We start from the raw sequence: 18904 nt of genomic DNA, 5'->3' as shown, positions 1-18904 counted from the left end.
TTTACATTATTTTAAAATTGTAGTATTCCACCTATTACCAATATCTGTTGTTCAAAATAATAGTAACAAATTAATTTGTAATGTCTCAGTTTTTTTTGAGGAACTCTGATCAATGAATCTAGAATGGTAATGAGAAATTGGAGATCCTACTTCCCATCTTTCCTCTTTTGATGCATTTAGGTTGTTTAAACCCCTGTTTTCCATTTATGAAAGGCTTTTTTATTTTTTTAAAGGCATTTTAAAATATTAATTATCTATGAAACACCAGTAATGCTTTGTAAACAGTATTCTACAAAATGCTGCTGTCCTAAAACTTTTGTGTGTTTTCAACAGTAGAGACATGATTCTGTTGTCAAATCACTGAGAAAAAGTTAGTATTAGATGTATTTTTTTAAAAATGAAACTCATTTGTGAATAATGGTATCCATTACAGTGTTCATACCTCATCTCTTACTATGACTATAGAAGTACTGGTTCCTATTCATGTTTATAATTTGACTTTTTGTCTCATTTATGGAATTTGAATGCAGTATTTTCAACAGGCTTCACTGCATCTGTAGAAAATCGTTTTAACTGATAAAGATCCAAGGACTGGGGCAAGTTACTTTTAGAGCTTTACTTTTACTTTCCTTCTGAATACTCTATGAATTGAGTGTATTTATTATGGTCCTTTCATTGTTGTAAATAGTAAAATTATTTTAAAAAATATTGCTTACTGTGTGGCAGGCATTGTGGTAGGCCTTCAATATGAGCCATATAATCAAGGATGTATATTTTTAACAGAGGTGTCATTTTTTTCATTACCAAAATATTGTTATCACTATTATTATAAATATGGCTCTTGGTTTTATTTATTGGAAGTCTCTTAATTTTATCTGATGTTTTTTGACTTTCAGTTTTTGAGAAAGTCCACCTTTCCACCCCAGGACAGATAGCTCTTTTGATCTAAGGAGGCTTCATTCATTTTACTTGCCTTGTCTATATCTTGTGGAGTGTGTGTTATTTAAAAGAATGACAGTCATGTTCATAATTAATATGCCTAATTTAGCCCTAATTATAGTGTGTTTTATTCTTTAGCCTTCTGCATTAAATTAAACAGAGATGAGGGGATGTAAATACAATAATTCACACAGCACCCTCCCATCTCTGATTGTTCACTGTGGCCCCAAACATAAAGTCTTTATTATACACAGTGCTGCCTTTGCTCCTGAGTTCTTCCTGATATTCAGTGTCCTCCCTCCATATAGTTTCTCTTCTACTTTCTTTATGTCTACTTGCATTTTCTATTTCAGTTCAGGTATCACATCTGGAACCCTCTTTGCTGTCTTTCCACCTCTTCCCCTCAGGCTATGTTAGGCTCTCTTCTATGTTGTCACAACATTCTAGATACCTCTATCATTGTCTTTTTATTTGATGTATCTTTCTCTTATTAGACTCAACTCCCAAAAGGAATTATCTATTCTTTTTTTTATTCTTATTTTCACTGTCTAGCACAGTACCTGGCAAACAACAGATGTTCATTATGTGTTTGATTAATGTGTAAATAAATGACATTTATTTTTCTATTTATATTTGAAAAGCTTTAAGATGCAAGTTTTAAATGTTATGTATGTTATAAAAATATTTCTTTCAGAACCCATTTTATTCTTTTGAAAGACTTTTAGCTAAATTTTTCTCTTAAAATTGTGAAAAAAGTTATTAGAGGCCATATTTGTATAATGACATTCAAGTGGCCACAGTAAGATTATTTTCTAATCTCCACTATCCCTCTATCTCTTAAGATACAGATCTTATGAATGAGACAGAGTAAAGGACTTTAGGCTGGATAAAGATTAAGATTCCCTGCTGGCTTGTAATTTTCAGAATCTGGATGGTTATTTATTTGAATGAAATGATGCATATATTGTGTACATCAAAAGTAAAGCACATGTGATTGTTAGAGGAATGTTTGAACTCCCCAGTGGGATGTCATGGGGTATGTTTATAAACTCCCACTAAGCAGTAGTTCTACAATGGAATTTCATTGGCATTGAGATAATAATTTGCACAGTCAAATTACCTTCTTTACAAAAACCCAGGGAATCATGAAGGCCTAATCCTTTCTTAATGTCAACCCACAGGCTGCAAGAAAGCGTAAGATTGCCATTCGAAAAGCCCAGGGGAAAAATGTGGAGGCCATTCGGGAACTGAATGAGTATCTGGAACAGTGAGTGTCTTACAAGAGGATTGTGTTTTGTTATTCTGATAAATCTTTTTTAATTAAAATGGAATTTGCATTTGATTTCCTTTTTGCTTCCATGCTGTTCATTTACAGAATATCTACACATTTATTTTTTTTCCCTTTACTCTATCCAGATTTGTTGGAGACCAAGAAGCCTGGCATGAACTTGCAGAACTTTATATCAATGAACATGAGTAAGTCATTAAACACATAAAATTTTGCTAGGAAATGCAATTTTCATCACTGTATAAGTTCAAGAGTTATAGTAGTTTCTGAAGGATTGGTGAGAAGATGTGAATTGTGTCAAATTAACAAAATAAATAAAAAACAAATTGACAGTTTGTTGGTTATAATATGTGAATTGTTTTAAGTAGGTCAGTTGTGTTTTGCTAAATTATTTTTATTTGGGAAGTAAGTTTTCTTTTAAATCCAGATGGCATTCTTTGAAATTAGAAAGGCATATATTTGCTGGGCTAAGGTTATTTTTAGTGAATGAAAATTGTGAATTTTTAGAATTTAAATTGTTCTTATATACAAAGAGTATTCTACTCCCTGCTGTTTAAAAATTCTGTCAATTGTATGCATTTATTAGCCTTAGCATGAAGAGAATCAACTCTTCCAAAGTAGAAGCATTCTGTTGCCTGGGTAAAAAACCAAGAATAATCAAGAATGTTGAATGTTGTAGGAACTTGCTTATTGGATATTTAATGTTTTTGTTAGCTTTTTTTTTATTGCTGCAGTGACAGGAGGAAATCCCAGTGTGAGAGGATTAGCCCAGTCTTAGTGCAAGTTTTCTAATATCACAGCATTAATGCTAACCTCTATCTGGAGGCAGGTTTTTTTTTTTCCCTTAGTTCTGAGTCTGAAGTATATCAGATTGTTTCTTTCATCCCTTTTGAGAGAATAGAATCAGATTCTCATGCGCATATTCTTATTGTGCATGAATACTTAGAATACTTAACCTCATTCTCATAGTACAAAATAGCTGACATAGGAAATAAAATCAAATGAAGACACTTGTCTGTTACCTTTGTTCAGGGCTATATATGTATGTAAAATGAAGAGTTAAGGTAGTTATATGTATAATTCTAATAAAAGTGAGAGCTAAAATAAAAGTAATAGCTGTCATTTAATAAATGTGTACTGTATTCTGGGAACCATTTTTCAGTTCTGTTATACATGCTAGCTATCAGATGTTCTTTGTTTTTTAATAGGAAGTTATTTCCTGAATCATGTTAAGTATACATATGGGGATGTTTATATGATCATACATGTAAATGTACTTAGATTTCGCTTATGTATATGAGTGGTAGTGTATTTGGTTAAATGGTCATGTTTCCACTTTTCATTGTTTTAAAGTCAACATTTATAAAGTATTGTTGATAAGTTCAATTGGTAAGTTACGTCTGACTCTTGTGACCCCATGGACTGCAGCACGCCAGGCTCCTCTGTCCTCCACTGTTTCCCAGAGTTTGCTCAAATTCATGTCCATTGAGTCAGTGGTGATATCTAACCATTTAAATAACATGAACTGAATTTTCAGAGTGCAGTAAAAAAAAATTAACAGTGGTTTGAATCTGTCCCTAAAGCAGATGGTAGTTATTTATATTTTTGTGCCTTTTGAAGATTTTGTGATTAAAACCATTTACAGAAATTTCAAATCATCAAGGAAATTTTTTCTTTAAAGAAGTACCTAATACAGAAAATTTGGAAAACCCAATAAAGAATAAAGACAAAGACAAAAATCATGTGTAATTGCATCATCCTAAATTAACTACAGTTTATATTTGATTTTTTCCCTTCAATATCCCTTGAAATAAACAGAATTATCTTTTGTAGCTTACAGTTTTCACTTAGTTATATTTTATCAAAAATTCCTTATCACAGAAAATATTCTACAATGTGATTTTAATATTATTCCATCTTATTAATTAACCTTGGTATTCCTAATTTCCTAGTAAAATATAGTAATATACTATCTTCATTTTATTCTATTTGTTTTTAAGAAGTAAAATGTTATTTATAGATTACATGATTGCCAATTTAGAAAATTCTACAGAGTCTACAAAAAAGTCACTAGAACTAATGAGTATAGTAAACCTGCAGATAAGATATCACTTATATAGAAATCATATTTGCATATACTGGCAACAAACAGTTATAGTTTTAAAGCATTCATAATAGCATAAAACACTTTGAAACATATATATTTTTTTAATGTAAATTGTTTGTGTGCTGAGAACTACAAAACATTAATTAAAGAAATTAAAGGGCACCTAAATAATACCAAATTCATGAATTGGAAACTCAGCATTGTTTTGTTTGTTTTTAATTGAAGTATAGTTGATTTACAGTGTTAGTTTCAGCTATATAGCACAGTGATTCAGTTATACATGCATGTAATGGTTGTCTTTATTTTTGGTTGTTTCCTTGGGCTAAATTCCTCAAAGTAGAATTACTTGATTAAATGATATACGTGTTTTTTAGTGATTTTGATAAATTGTTCCTAGGTGTTCACTAGAAAGTAGTATCAATTTACTCTCACAGCAGAGTTATTAGAGTGTCACCTTAACAACAGTGGGTGCTATTGTTCTTTTTAATCTTTGTAGATTTTAATAGCTGAAAATTGGTTACACTTTTTTGAGGAGCTCTTTATATAAATGATATGAGCTAATACTGATTTTTTTAACTTATAGAAACTTTATATTTTTAGATGGCTAGATATATCAATTTATATTGCTTTCAGGTTTTCTATCCTCTAAGAACTGTATAAATACATTATTATTTTTTTTTTCTGCTTCTTTATCAGTTTTACTTTTTTGCATGTATTTGAAATATTTTGGTAGTTCTTAAATAGGTTATACTGTATTTTTAACCTATCACTAAATTTATTATTTACTTCATCTTATAATAGCCACATTCAGTTTTGCTTTGTTTTGGGTCTCTAAAGAGTTTATTGAGATATTGTTGGATAGAATCTTGGAAGAATCACCAGAAGTCAAGAGATAAAAAGACAGAACAACACCTGAAAAGTAATTTCTTTTTATGGGAAATGATAATTATGTTCTGCATATCCTTTTGCCTTGTGTTACAAAGTTCCTTTTGATCTTGAAGCTAGTTACTTACAAAATGACTGTTTATTTTTTCCAATTGAACATTTAGAAGGAAAGTTTTAGATTTAGGGTAAGTGAAAATAAATATCTTAATATTTTTTGAAGCTATTTGAAAATTAGAATGTTCACTTAATTCATTTAATTTGTTTCAGCAAGTCATTGTGGTAGGTAGGATGTTTTTGGTAGAAGTGGTAGGTTATTGTCAGATATCAGTTTACCACAGTTTTGTGCACACAGTGGCAAGAATGTAGCAAGTTAGGAATTACTTGATATATTTAACATTCTGACATTCTTTTCTGTATATTAATAGTTATAGTAAGTCACAGGCAGATTGCTAATCTAGATCTAGACTTTTTTACTTAAAATAGATTTCCACAGTAGGATGTTAATCTCAGTCTATTCAGTGTTTTTATAGAAAAAAGGGAATATAAATTTCTGCCACATACATTTTTAATATCTTTAAGTTGCTTTTATTTAAATTTGCTTCTGATTTATAAATTTTAGATACAGTTATTCCACTGGTATATATCACACCGGTTGGTCATATTGAGATACTTTTCTAAATATAAAAAATTAGTTACAATTTTTGCCTTAATCTCAACAGTACCTTATAAACAGCACTGTGTATTTTGAACAGATACTGGATTTTTTTTTAATGTGATTTGTTGTTAGTTAAAACTGGCTATCAGCAAGGAGCAGTTTTTAAAAGTTAATTATGAATGTCATTATTGTAGGTCCAGCTTTACTGTAAGATTCATAACAAAGGGAATTATCAAGATCTTGTAAGGAAAAATCATAATACTGATAAAGCAATCTAGCAGCAAATACTGTAGCCTATACATATGCTTTTGTGTGGAACACAGGAACTTCACAAACACTTTAGTTACTGACTCTAATGTAATAATAACTGTGGTTATTCTATTTTGAATGGATTCTCAGTATTTTTACTTCCCTAAATCTTAATTTCATTGAGTTGTTATATATAATAAATTAATATAATTATTTGGAATGGTCAATACTATCTAGATGATATATACTATCTTTGGGAGAATTTTGAAAATAGTCATCACCTAAATCACTTTCTTATGGCTCAGCACTCTTGGGCACCGCTGCCTGAGAAAAACTGGATTAGGCCATTTCTTGCTCCTTCCAGCTCTAAGTTTATTTCATTCTATACTTTATCTGCAAAATTTATTTGATTTTATATTTTGTAAAATTGGGGGAAAGTATCCCCTCCTTGTCTGTGATGTTAATACTAAATAATTTTTAACAAAAATATCTTGGCATTAATTTTTCATTAAAAACTCCTATACCCATTTTATATTACTTAATGCTATGTAAGAATCAAGAGTCACAATTTTGCTCAACCGTTTAAGTCTCTGAGAACATTTGTTCTTAGCGTTAATATGAATTTTTGGTGTTACCCTAGTTAAAGGAACACATTTAGAAGGGAATTATCTTTCTGATGAACTTGAGTGTTTAAGATAGACTTCCTCTTCTATACAGTGATGAATAAATATCAGATTGATAGTCACAATACTTTTGTTCTAGATGTTTATTCAGTTGTTTGTTCAGTGATTGTATAGCTATCATACATTAAGAACTAATACTAGATTTGGAGCATAAAAATGAAAAGGGTTTAATAGCAATGTGATCTTTCATGAGAATTATCTTTGAATAAGATCTTTAATAAATCTAAAATGCTATGATTTGGGGATATCATTTGGGAGGGTGTTTTTGGTTCCTTTGGCCCTTTGGGTTTGATTGCTGTATCCCTTTTTATGTTACCATTGACATATTCTTAGGTACCATCACCACCACAATTTTTCATTGTAGTGTGTAGTGCATATAAGCAGTATGCTTAGTAGTCAAGAGTATAGGTTTTCTGCTTATTTCCTAAGGTATTGGTGGAATTAAATGAGTTAATATTTGTAACAGCCAGAGAAGTACATGATACATAATAAACACATAAAAACAGTTAGCTATTATTAGTTTTGCACGCGTGAAAAAACAGCCTACATATTTTGAAAAGTGAGTATTTCAGACATTAGTGTAAAATAGGTACCTTTTTATATTGACAAATGTCAAAATTAATTTTAGTAGCCTTTTTTCTGTTACAATGTCATTACTTCCTCACTGGGACTGAATCTTTAATACCTGTGTTCTTTAGAATTTCCTGTAAATATTAAGGATATTTACATGACCTAAACATATAAAATACATTAAGGGGTAAATTATAGTCATGTAGGATAAAGCTATTTTTCCATAGCTCTTTGTGGCAGTTTTTTCTTTACGTTTTTCAGGAAAGATTTTGTTTCTCTGCCACATGATTAAGTAGTAGTAGAATGCATATCAAAACCACTAACTTGAATAGGTTGGTAAATACATGTCTGTGAAAGATTTTTAATGAATAGAGAATATTTAATAAAATGTTTATTCCTCATCATACTTTAGCTATTTGAATATTAAATTATCAGTGGATTTCTGGAACTTATTTTATGTATAAACTGATCCAGGATCTTGAAGGCTATGTTGTTAATAATGTTTGAATGTCATTGTAGTGACCCAATTTTAAAACTGTAATGTCTTTTGATCATAGACTGCTTTAGGATTTAAGCTTCTGTTTATCCATTTCGTTAAAAAACAGTAAAAAAACGTGATATTATTTGTATTTACAAATTCAAGATAAGTACTTTATTAATAAAACTTTAAGTTATTTGGGGAATAAAATGGATAATATCACTAAAATTGTTTTAAAATCATTTTAAGGTGTAACTGAGATACTATTTATGACTTTTAAAATTGATGTTTTTCAGCTATGCTAAAGCAGCCTTTTGTTTAGAGGAGCTTATGATGACTAATCCTTACAACCACTTATACTGTCAGCAGTATGCCGAAGTAAGTGTTTTCAAAAACTAGTTGTACGTGATTTTATTTCTGTTGGTATTATATATTACTGTGGAACTAAGAATATGTCCTTAATGTCAAGCAAGTATATAAATATTTAAGACATATTATGAAAATTGATTTGTGAAAGTAAAAGTTTTAAATTGTTAATATTGTAATGGAAATACTGATTTTTCAGTTAAATGCCCTTGTTTAAAATAGTGAAATTCTTTTTTAATTGTATTTTTTAATTGCGTAGTATATTCTTTTTAAATTATGAATTATGTCACAGTTATCACCATTTAATGGCTTTTAAGGCATTTACAATGATTATGACTTTTACATCCATATTTTAGGAAATTTATATTAAGGTCATTATTTTGGGAACTTAACTGTTAAGAATAGCAATACAGTTGACTCCTGTAAGGTTAAAAGGACTTCATTGTTAAGGAATGTCAATGGAACTAGGAAAGGACAAGTTAGAATGAATTTTAGGTTTATAATGCTAGTATAGTAATAGAAAATATAAAGTTGTAAAGCATTTGCAAGGCTGGCTTTTTTATATTGGCAACAGTTTTTAATTTTAAAAACTACTCAGTGATCCTTGATGTTCGTAGAATGGTTTTGGGAAGTAGGTTATACTTAAAATTTAGATTAGCTCTACAACTTTAAGATGAATTCTTTTAACAGCTTGCATTTGTTTACAGAAATATCTGTTTCAGTTACTAATGCCTATGGTATGATGAAGCATGCTATATTTCAAAGTAGTAAAATAAACAGGTTTCAGCACTCTGTAATTTTTAACAGGTTAAATATACCCAAGGTGGACTTGAAAATCTCGAACTTTCAAGAAAGTATTTTGCACAGGCATTGAAACTGAACAACAGAAATATGAGAGCTTTGTTTGGACTTTACATGGTGAGTTGAGGTACATGTTTAATGTTATTTTATGAAATGTCATTTAAAGTGCATTACCTGTCCAAGTTTATCACTTTTGCTTTTTTTTTTGGTATTTCATTGATAAGCATATGATGTTTTTCCTCTAGTTAATTATGAGCAACAGGTTATAAGGCAGTTATATTTTTGAATGATAACAGAGCCTAGCTATTTGACATTTCATTGTAAATTGTCTTTTACCAGAATTTAAATCTGTTTTTGTAAAATTAAATAGTAGCAGATACAAAGCTATGTTATGTATTTCTTGTTTTGTTATTCTTGGGCTTATGCCCAACATTGTATTAATTTTCTTAAATTATAATTGTTTGATATATTTTTAAATAAAAGATATATTAGAAGTAAAATTTCTAGTGCCAAATTAAAATTTTTTTTATGATATAGACAAACAGTTTGGAAATTATTTATGGCAGGCATGTAATTAAATATTTCTTACGTTTATGTATGCCAAATGATGAGCTTAGAAAAAGTCAATTAGCAATAGCTATGGTAACTAGAGGAAGAATTTGCTGAACTTCAAAATTAAATAAAATGAGCTCCTTTCTACAGTCAGAATGACTATAAAAATAAACTTCGTTAATAGGCCAGTTCTTTGAAATTTTAATTTATTTTAGTGTTTTCATGGACTTTTGGATGAATGTTTTATTGGAGCCTAGTGAAAAAGAATTGATTGTAGAAATGGAGACAGGAAGAAACATAAATGAAATAATTTTCAGCAAAGAAATGGCAAAATAGAATTATTAAACAGGTAAAAGGAGTTTCAAAAAAACTGCTTCTGGATTCTACCAGTGCCAGCTATAGTAGCTTGTAGATACAATACGGTAGCAATGTCTATTTTTACCAAATACATTAAATGCTAATTTTTAAAAATAGGTAATGAATTATTAAATAGTAAAAGTACACAGCACTTTATGTGTCAGGCTCTGTTATGAGCTCTGTCTTTATTGTAAATTATTAAATTCTCACATCAACTATTTGAGAAGGTACATTATTATTAATACTACCATTTCATGGAAAGTGAAACTAAGATACAGAGCGTTCTGATTAATTTGCCCAAGGTTGAACACAAGCTACTGAAAGATTGAGCTGGGATTCCAGTTCAGGCAGTTGACTCCAGAGTGACTCCAGAGACATTTTCTTAACTACTGCACTTGCTGACATTCATACTGAAAAGGTAACATTAAAGACATAAAAGTTTAAAAATCAGATTTTGGCATATAAATTCCTTAGTGACAGAGAAGAAGACAGGAGGAAAAAGCTTATAGCATAGGCTAGGTATAAAAGAAACCACAATGAACAGATCCTCTTAAGAATAAGATATATTTAAGCATAAGATAAAAGTTAAATCTTTCTCTTACCAGAAATACATACAATTAAAAATTAGAATATGATTATGAAGGTTTACAGATTCTTTCATGGCTCCCAGAGTACCAGCCCTTTGTTTAAATACAGTTTTTAAAAAGGAAAGGGTGAGTTTGATTGGTTATGGAACACAGTTTGGAAACTGTTGGTATAGTGAAAACAGAAATAGATTGGAAGTGATGATCTCTTTGTTTCTAAGACTTTTGTTAACTTACTTTAAGTCAGTTTACTCCTTTTGGACTTCATTGTTTTTCACCTGTTAATGTAGGAAATAGGATTAAATCGTTTTTGAGGTTCCTTATGTTAATAGTAATTCTATAATTCTGAAATAGAAAAACTGAAGTAATTCAGTTACAAAAAATTATACCAGTAATATCCTATAGTATTTAAGTGATAATGAAATTTTACCTTCCAGAGTGATGGTAGATAACTAATAAAATAATTTTAGATGTTATTTAAGCTATCACTTCTTTGGATTATTCTGTTTGAAAATATGTTTTCACTTGTAAACACTAATTTATTCAACTTTGCTTTAAAAACTGCACAGTTTTAAAAAACTCTTAATTATCAGCCCATTGCAGCTATGACCTTTTGATTGTCTTGGCTATATAAAAGGAATAAAATTGTTTTTAATTGTTTTTGTTTGTTTTTAGTCTGCAAGTCATATTGCTTCTAATCCAAAAGCAAGTGCAAAAACAAAAAAAGACAACATGAAATATGCTAGTTGGGCAGCCAGTCAAATAAACAGAGCTTATCAGGTTAGTACTGATAATTTTATATTATCCCATAGGTCAGTTATAGTTGTTTATTTTTCCACAAGTTATAAAGCCAGGTGTCTATCATTGAACTTTTATACTTTTGGGTCTTTAGCAAATGTGTTTTAACTGTGTAGAATTAACTTGTAGGATCACATATTTTTTTCCTCAAAAGGAGTTTATTACTTTTATGATCCCATAAAGAGCCTTATCATCTCAGCAGTTCTGCATTTGGCAGATAAAAGGTAATTCTAAAAATCCAGAAAGGATAAATAAATTGCATGATGCATTTCAGAGGCAGATTGGGTATGTGAATTTATAAGCAGAGATACCTCAAATAATAAAAACGGAGGAAAGAAAGCCCAAAAGTAAACTGACAAAACTGTGTAACAAAGTTTATGTACTCTGCTTCCAGTCAGATCTTACCTGAAATGTCTCCACACATTTCTTAGTTTTCTGAAGCTCATCCCTAGGAGATTCTTCAGGAAGGATTCATGGAAAAACACATCTGCTTATATCTTGCATATTTGTAATTTATCCATCTATAGTCTATATTTGAAGCCCAGTTTGACTTCTTTACATCCTTTGGCTATTAAGTACATTTACCTAAGTATTAAACATATTGTTCTGTTTTTATTTATTTATTTATTTATTTTAGGGTAGAATATTGCTGTCAAAGCAAGTTTGATGCCATCCTGATTTTCTTTCTGTAATAAGTGACTTGAACTTATCATCTGGTTTTCGAAAGGAATTTTTTATCTTTAAAATCCAATAATTTTACTATAATAACGTTTGGTTGGTTATTCTTGGGTCAGTTTCCCCAAATATACTGTAAACCTTTTTAATATTTGGATTCACTCCTCTTAATTTGAGAAAAGTTGTTTTTTTAGAATAATTATTTTGAATTATTTTGCTTGATTGCTTAAGTTTTCTTTTTCAGGTTTCCAATTATAAGTTTACTGGATCTCCTTTCCCACTGCCTGTATTATTCCTCCGTTTTTTTTTAATATTTCTGTCATTTCCCATGTTTTATTCTCTTCTTTTTCTTCATAGTAATTTTTTATGGGGTTAGTGCATATTCTTTTTGTTCTCTGCATTTAAATAAGATAGTTTTTCTGGGCTATTAAGAGATTGTTTTTATGGTCTAAGGGGAGTTGGAGATAGGACAGGATAATTTTCCCAGCTTGGTCTTTATATACTTTCTCTTTGAAACAGAGAACTCACATATGACCTTTCTATATATCCAGTCTGGTTCATAATGATATTTCTGGCTTCAGCCTTTCTGTATTCTACCACTGTTGGTCTTCAGGTCTTTAATTTTGAGGTGTTCTCAGTTTTAAACGTTACATTTTGTTGTTTCTCCTGGGATTTGCTTGCCCTGAGCATCACTACCTCCCAGCTTCCCCTTTTCCCCTTATCTGAATCATGTCTCCCTCTTAACTTCAGTGTTTCTGACCTATTCAATTTGGTTTCAGTTTCAGAAGTTTTCCTTCAGTATGAAGTTTTTTTACCTTCCAGAAGAGGGTATTTGCTGGATATTTCAGGGACTTGAGGTCTTAGGCCATTATTGATAGATTTGTTTAGTGTCACATCTGCATGCAGTTTTTTATACTTTGATTTGGAGGCTTTGAGACTGTCCTGATTTTACAAACCATTTGCTGATTCATCAGTTCATATTCTGGGGATGGCAATGGCAACCCACTCCAGTACTCTTGCCTGGAAAATCCCATGAACGAAGGAGCCTGGTGGACTGCAGTCCATGGGGTCGCTAAGGGTCGGACACGACTGAGCAACTTCACTTTCACTTTTCACTTTCATGCATTGGAGAAGGCAATGGCAGCCCACTCCAGTGTTCTTGCCTGGAGAATCCCAGGGATGGGGGAGCCTGGTGGGCTGCCGTCTATGGGGTCACACAGAATTGGACACAGCTGAAGTGACTTAGCAGCAGCAGCAGCAGTTCATATTCTTTTCATTTCTGTGGCTTAGAGAATACTAAGGTGTCCTCTTTTGCATCCTCTTGTGCCTCCCACATAGCTGTTGAGCTTTTGTAGGTCCTACTACTATCAGTAATATTAATATATTAATAACAACCTTTTAGGGTTTTGAAGGATTGCTATATATATATACATACACATATATATATATATTTTTTAAAGATGTCTTTGTTGAAATTGTGTCTTGTTATTTTGGTTTAGTTTTGGTGTTCTTTGTTTTTGTACTCCTGATTGGGGAGATTAAAATAATTTATCACCCTGCAATCACACTATTTAGTCACCTTTGTATAGTTTTATTATATATAATAAAACTGTTGGCATATTGCAAGTCAGAATATTTATAAGTATTAGCTAGGCTGTGCTTCTTCAAATGGAGGTTGGGATAGCTCAGATCTGTAATGGGGTTCCACACAGAGTAGGCTTAGGCAGGGGAGTATGAGTCAGGGAGGAAGAGGTAGTTTGTGATTTAAAAATAACAGTACTGTAAAGTAAGATAAAGTAAAAATAAAAATTAAAAAAAAAAAGACTTGGATAATATGAAAATAATAGTATGCGAAGTACATCATTGTTTTTAAGATATTTTGGGGAAACAGCTAGCTTCTCATTGGTTTTTTTTTACATGGTATGACTATATTTCTAAAATCAATTTTTATTAAATTATAACATACATAGGAAAAAAAAAACCAAGTCACAAAGGTACATTCCAATGAATTACACAAGTCAATGTATCCAGACAATAAATAGAAACATTATATCACCCCAAACCTTATAACTTTTTTCAAATTCTACTTCTGTCCCTCTCAAAAGTATGAATTTATAATCCCATAGTCTTGGCTTTTTTTGGACTTTGTGGAATGAAACACTGTGTATGTATTTTGTCTGGCCTATTCACTATTTATGAGATTTAAGTGTGTAGTTCATTCATTTTCATTGTAGTTTATTGTATGAACATACTGTATTTAGTCAGCTGTTTATAGGCATTTGGATTATTTCCTGTTTGGGGCTATTATGAATGACACTGCACTGATATTGCTGTGCAGATCTCTTGGAGTATATGTACAAGTATTTCTGATGGGAGTATACCTTAGAGTGAAATACTGAGTCATAGGATGTACATATATCTAAGTGAAGTAGATTAAGCTGGTTTTCCAGGTTACTTGTTTATAGTCCCATCAGCAGTGTTTGAGAGTTCTCATAGTTGCACATTCTCACCAACACTTCCTTCTGTTAGGTTTTGTAATTAGTCATTATGATGTATGTGTAGTGGTATCTTCATCTTATTTCATATTTCCCTGATGACCAGTGAGGTTGAATACTTTTTCATATTTTTATGGTTGTTTGGATATCTTCTTTTATGAAGTCTGTGTTTTCCATTGGTTTATGATTTTTTATCTTGTTTTTTAGCATTTTGATTATGGGCCTTTTTTTCCTTATATGTGTCAGTCAGTTCAGTTGCTCAGTCATGTCCAACTCTTTGCGACACCATGAATCACAGCATGCCAGGCCTCCCTGTCCATCACCAACTCCCGGAGTTCACCCAAACTCATGTGCATCAAATCGATGATGCCATCCAGCCATCTCATCCTCTGTCGTCCCCTTCTCCTCCTGCCCCCAATCCCTCCCAGCATCAAGGTCTTTTCCAATGAGTCAACTCTTCTCATGAGGTGGCCAAAGTACTGGAGTTTCAGCTTCAGCATCAGTCCTTCCAATGAACACCCAGGACTGATCTCCTTTAGGATGGACTGGTTGGATCTCCTTGCAGTCCAAGGGACTCTCAAGAGTCTTCTCCAACACCACAGTTCAAAAGCATCAGTTCTTCAGTGCTCAGCTTTCTTCACAGTCCAACTCTCACATCCATACATGACCACTGGAAAATGTAGCATATCTTTTTAACTCCTTTGTTGCAGTCAGTCTCAAATGATTTTGATGAAAAAAGTTCTGAAGATTATCTTCTACATAATCATTTCCTTGATGGTTTGTGCTTTTTGTATTCTGCTTAAGAAATTATTTGCTAATGATCATAAAGATAATCTTGTGTGTTTTGGAGTTTTTTTTCTTCTACTTTTCACATTAAGATCCACAGTCCTTTTGGAATTGATTTTTACATCTGATGTAAAAATAGGTGTCAGTTTCCTCCTATTTTTTACATATGATGTAAAAATAGGTGTCAGTTTCCTCCTATGCAGCTTTCCAGTATTTTTGTCTCTGTTTTCTGTCATTGAGTCCCATTCTGTTGAAGCTAGTACCTTATATAAATAGTTGAGAGAGAACACAGATGCTAGATCTGTATCTTCTGGCTTCAGAGTTTTTCTCTGACATTTATTAGTTATGTGGCCTTGGACAAATTACATGGCATCTCTGGGCCTAGCTTTTCATCTGCAAGATGGGCATAATAAAACTTTTCTAAGTATTAAAGGAGTTGATATGTATATTTCACCATATCACCGTTATACACACTGTATTGTGCTTACTAATTGCATGCTCTAAGTTCACTTAATCTCAATTACATTAACAGTAACAACCATAACAGTTATAACAGTAAACAGAAAGTTTATTGTAAGAAAAGTACTTTTCCTATTTTACAAATGAGGAAATTAAGGCAATCTGAGTCAGTCTGACTCCAAATTTGATGCTCATAATGGCTTCAATGTACTGCCTTTATAGAGAAATATCAGGGGTAAGTGTTTCTGAAACTGCAGTTGTTTCCATCTCCCTTTGGTTTATTTTCTCATGTGAGCAAGATGACATCCTGCCCTCGCTTGGTTTTCTGTTTCGAGCCCAAAGCTTTCCATAGTAACCGAATTTAGAGTTTCATTTTGTTTGGGTTTTATTTTTCCCCCATCTTTCTCCCTGTTTTTGACTTTCGCACTATACTCCATGATACCCGGTGGTGCTTTACACATCTTTCCTTTCCAAATTGCCTTTTCTTGTCTAAGGAAAGGATAGTATAAAGACCATTTATCAGTTTCTGTCATCTTGGATACCACTCCAGGAAGATGACATCTCTCAGTTGATAATGTCAGATTTCTGTGTAGCAGCCTAAAATACCCCTCAACTAGGAACCACCTACTATGTAAAATTTATTTTGCCTCTAGATACTAGTAGTGAGTTTTAAGTAAAATATGTCAGTGCTTTTCAGGCTTTCATCTCTGTGCTTTTTCTACAGTAGGTTTTGGTTTTCTTTCTGTGAATCAGATTTCATGAATATTTGTATCCATTGCCCTTTGCTATCGTATTGGTTTAAAATAATAACTTACTTGCTTATATCTGTAGGTGTCGTGTAGGCTTGGGCTCAGTTGAGTAATTCTACTAGTCTCCAGTGGGCTTTATTTTTTTCCTGCCCCATGCCAGTGGTTGGTTGATGGCCTCAGTTAAATATCTGGTGGTTGGTCTCTGTCAGCTGGGAATGCAGGGCCTTGTAGTAAATATTTTTCACTTTGCAAGCTAACTTGGACTTGCTCACATGAATAAGTTGCAGGGTTCCTGGAGCAGTGAACAGGTGAACTCCAGTGCACAAGGGCATTTTGAAATCTGCCTGTGTCACATATTGCTAATATTCCTTTGAGCAAAAGAAGTTACATGGTCAACCCAGATTCAGGGGATATAATATTTCACCTCTCATTGAGAAGAAAAATATGTGGTCAAATATCTTTTGGTTTTATTTTGCCTTTGTCTTTTTATCTATTTTATTGAGGTATAATTTATATACAGTAACATGCAAACATTTTAGGTGTACAGTTGAGTTTTGACAAATTATACTTCTCTCTCACCACTGCCCCATTCAAGGTGTACAGTTTCCATCACCCAAGAAAGTACGCCTCTGCCACCTTGCAGTCAGCCCCATTCCACACTGCAGAATAGCACTGATTTGACAGAACTTTATATATAAATGAGATAATTGGTTATGCATTTCATTCCTGGCTTTTTTCACTCACCATGTTTTGGAGATTCATCTATCCACTACTCCATTTTATTTATCTTACTACTTTGTTCACCCATATTATTTTCCACAAATTATGTGAATTTGTGAATGTTAGCCCAGCTTATCCTAGTTATCACAATGAAGAAATCATTTACCTTTGAATTTGATACGTTTTTATTATTTGAGTGAGCTTTCTGGTGAATTTTCTTTAAGAACCATCAGGAAATGATGAAAAAAGAGTTTACTTAAAAATCTATGAAAAATAAAAATGCAAAATTAGTGATTAATGTGGAAAGCTACAATATGACTTTCAGAGATTGATGTTTTAGTAGTATAAATCTCTGGGATCTAATTGAGAACTTTATGATGTGTCTAGCCATATAAACAAGTATAAAGTATATAGTAAGTATTCCTTATTGTAATGTTTTTCTAGGCATTTAAAAATTAGAGAAAATGAGATCTTAAGAACTTCTTTCTGTCTTTGTTTTTACTTAATGAAACAGAATATGGCTGCTACTTGTTCTTTAATTAGGTAATTGGTTTAGCATGTTCAGTAGAGGCAGGCAAGTTTGATTAATGCTCATGAAAAACTTTAATGTTAACCTACTCAAAATAATTTTCCAGATAAGTGCTTCTTTGGTACTCTGTTAATTTTGTCTGTGCATATGTAATTTATGATTACTGAGGTGATCCTGTTACTATGCTTTTGGGAAATAGAAAATTAAATCATGATTTGAGGGAAAAATAGGATTCCAGCTTAATCAGTTAAATTGCCATATAATTCTAGAATAGACAAAATAATTGCATGTCAGGTAAAATTTGAAGTGATAGATTTATATTTCCAACTTTCTTTTTATTTGTTCTGACACAGATAAGTCAGTTTGGCTTATTCTGAATTGCACTAATCAGTATCATTGATAGACAATCTTTGTAGGTGGTTTTCTAAAATAAGCTAATTTTAAAAATCACAAATTTGTGTTTATTATTATTTTTATAACATTTAAGTACAAACCAAAAAAAATGCTATATGTTAAAATACTTGGTATGACTTCAGCACTACATAATTTTTTCATTTTTATTTTCCATTTTGAAAATTAGTGTCCTATTTTATGCCTCCCCCAGAATGCTTTTTCTTAGAATTAGACCTTTAAATATCTGATTAGGACCATTCTTGTTTACTTTGGGTAGGCAGTGGTAAAAGAAAGGCTTTCTGTTCTTGGTGAGTCCTTGTGAAAGTGATTCTATCAACTAGGTAATAGAAATAATAAGCACACTCCACATCCTTTACTCACCAGGGGAAATTATGAAAGGGCAAAGTTTTAAATGTGGTATTGCCATAGTTTCTAATTATGACCTGAATATTCAGCATTTGGATTCCTTAAATTAGTAATGTCTTATAAAAGGCAAAGTGATCTTGATTCTTATGAGAAGTTTTTTTCTTTCCCTGGCATTTCCTCTAGAAATCTCCTTTATTAATAGTTACCCTGTCAAATCAGTATTCAGCTACAGACATTAGTGGTTTAGGAACTAGGAGAATGATCATGTTAAACTGCAGTCTAGGAGGTCAGAGGCAGGTTAGCAATTCCTGAAGCCTATTTCCTCTATGATGTTACCTGTGCTTGATCACTTAATCTTTCTCAACAGGTCACATGAAGTTTGCCAAATTAAGTTAATTACAAAAGAGAAGGAACACATCA

General features: G+C 31.8%; 1 protein-coding gene across 1 annotated transcript in view; it reads left to right on the top strand.

Moving 5' to 3' along the window:
- The window catches only part of EMC2 (ER membrane protein complex subunit 2), a 56410-nt gene that overhangs the window by 33233 nt on the left and 4273 nt on the right, over positions 1–18904 (top strand). Inside the window, exons 6-10 of the mRNA XM_052651785.1 lie at positions 2121–2206; positions 2356–2415; positions 8151–8232; positions 9028–9138; positions 11190–11294. Of these exons, the coding sequence (XP_052507745.1) occupies positions 2121–2206; positions 2356–2415; positions 8151–8232; positions 9028–9138; positions 11190–11294 (444 nt within the window). The remainder of the gene's footprint in view (positions 1–2120; positions 2207–2355; positions 2416–8150; positions 8233–9027; positions 9139–11189; positions 11295–18904) is intronic.

Source organism: Budorcas taxicolor, chromosome 14, assembly GCF_023091745.1.
Source record: "Budorcas taxicolor isolate Tak-1 chromosome 14, Takin1.1, whole genome shotgun sequence".
In the NCBI taxonomy this organism is placed as follows: domain Eukaryota; kingdom Metazoa; phylum Chordata; class Mammalia; order Artiodactyla; family Bovidae; genus Budorcas; species Budorcas taxicolor.
This window is presented reverse-complemented; position numbering and strand designations above follow the sequence as displayed.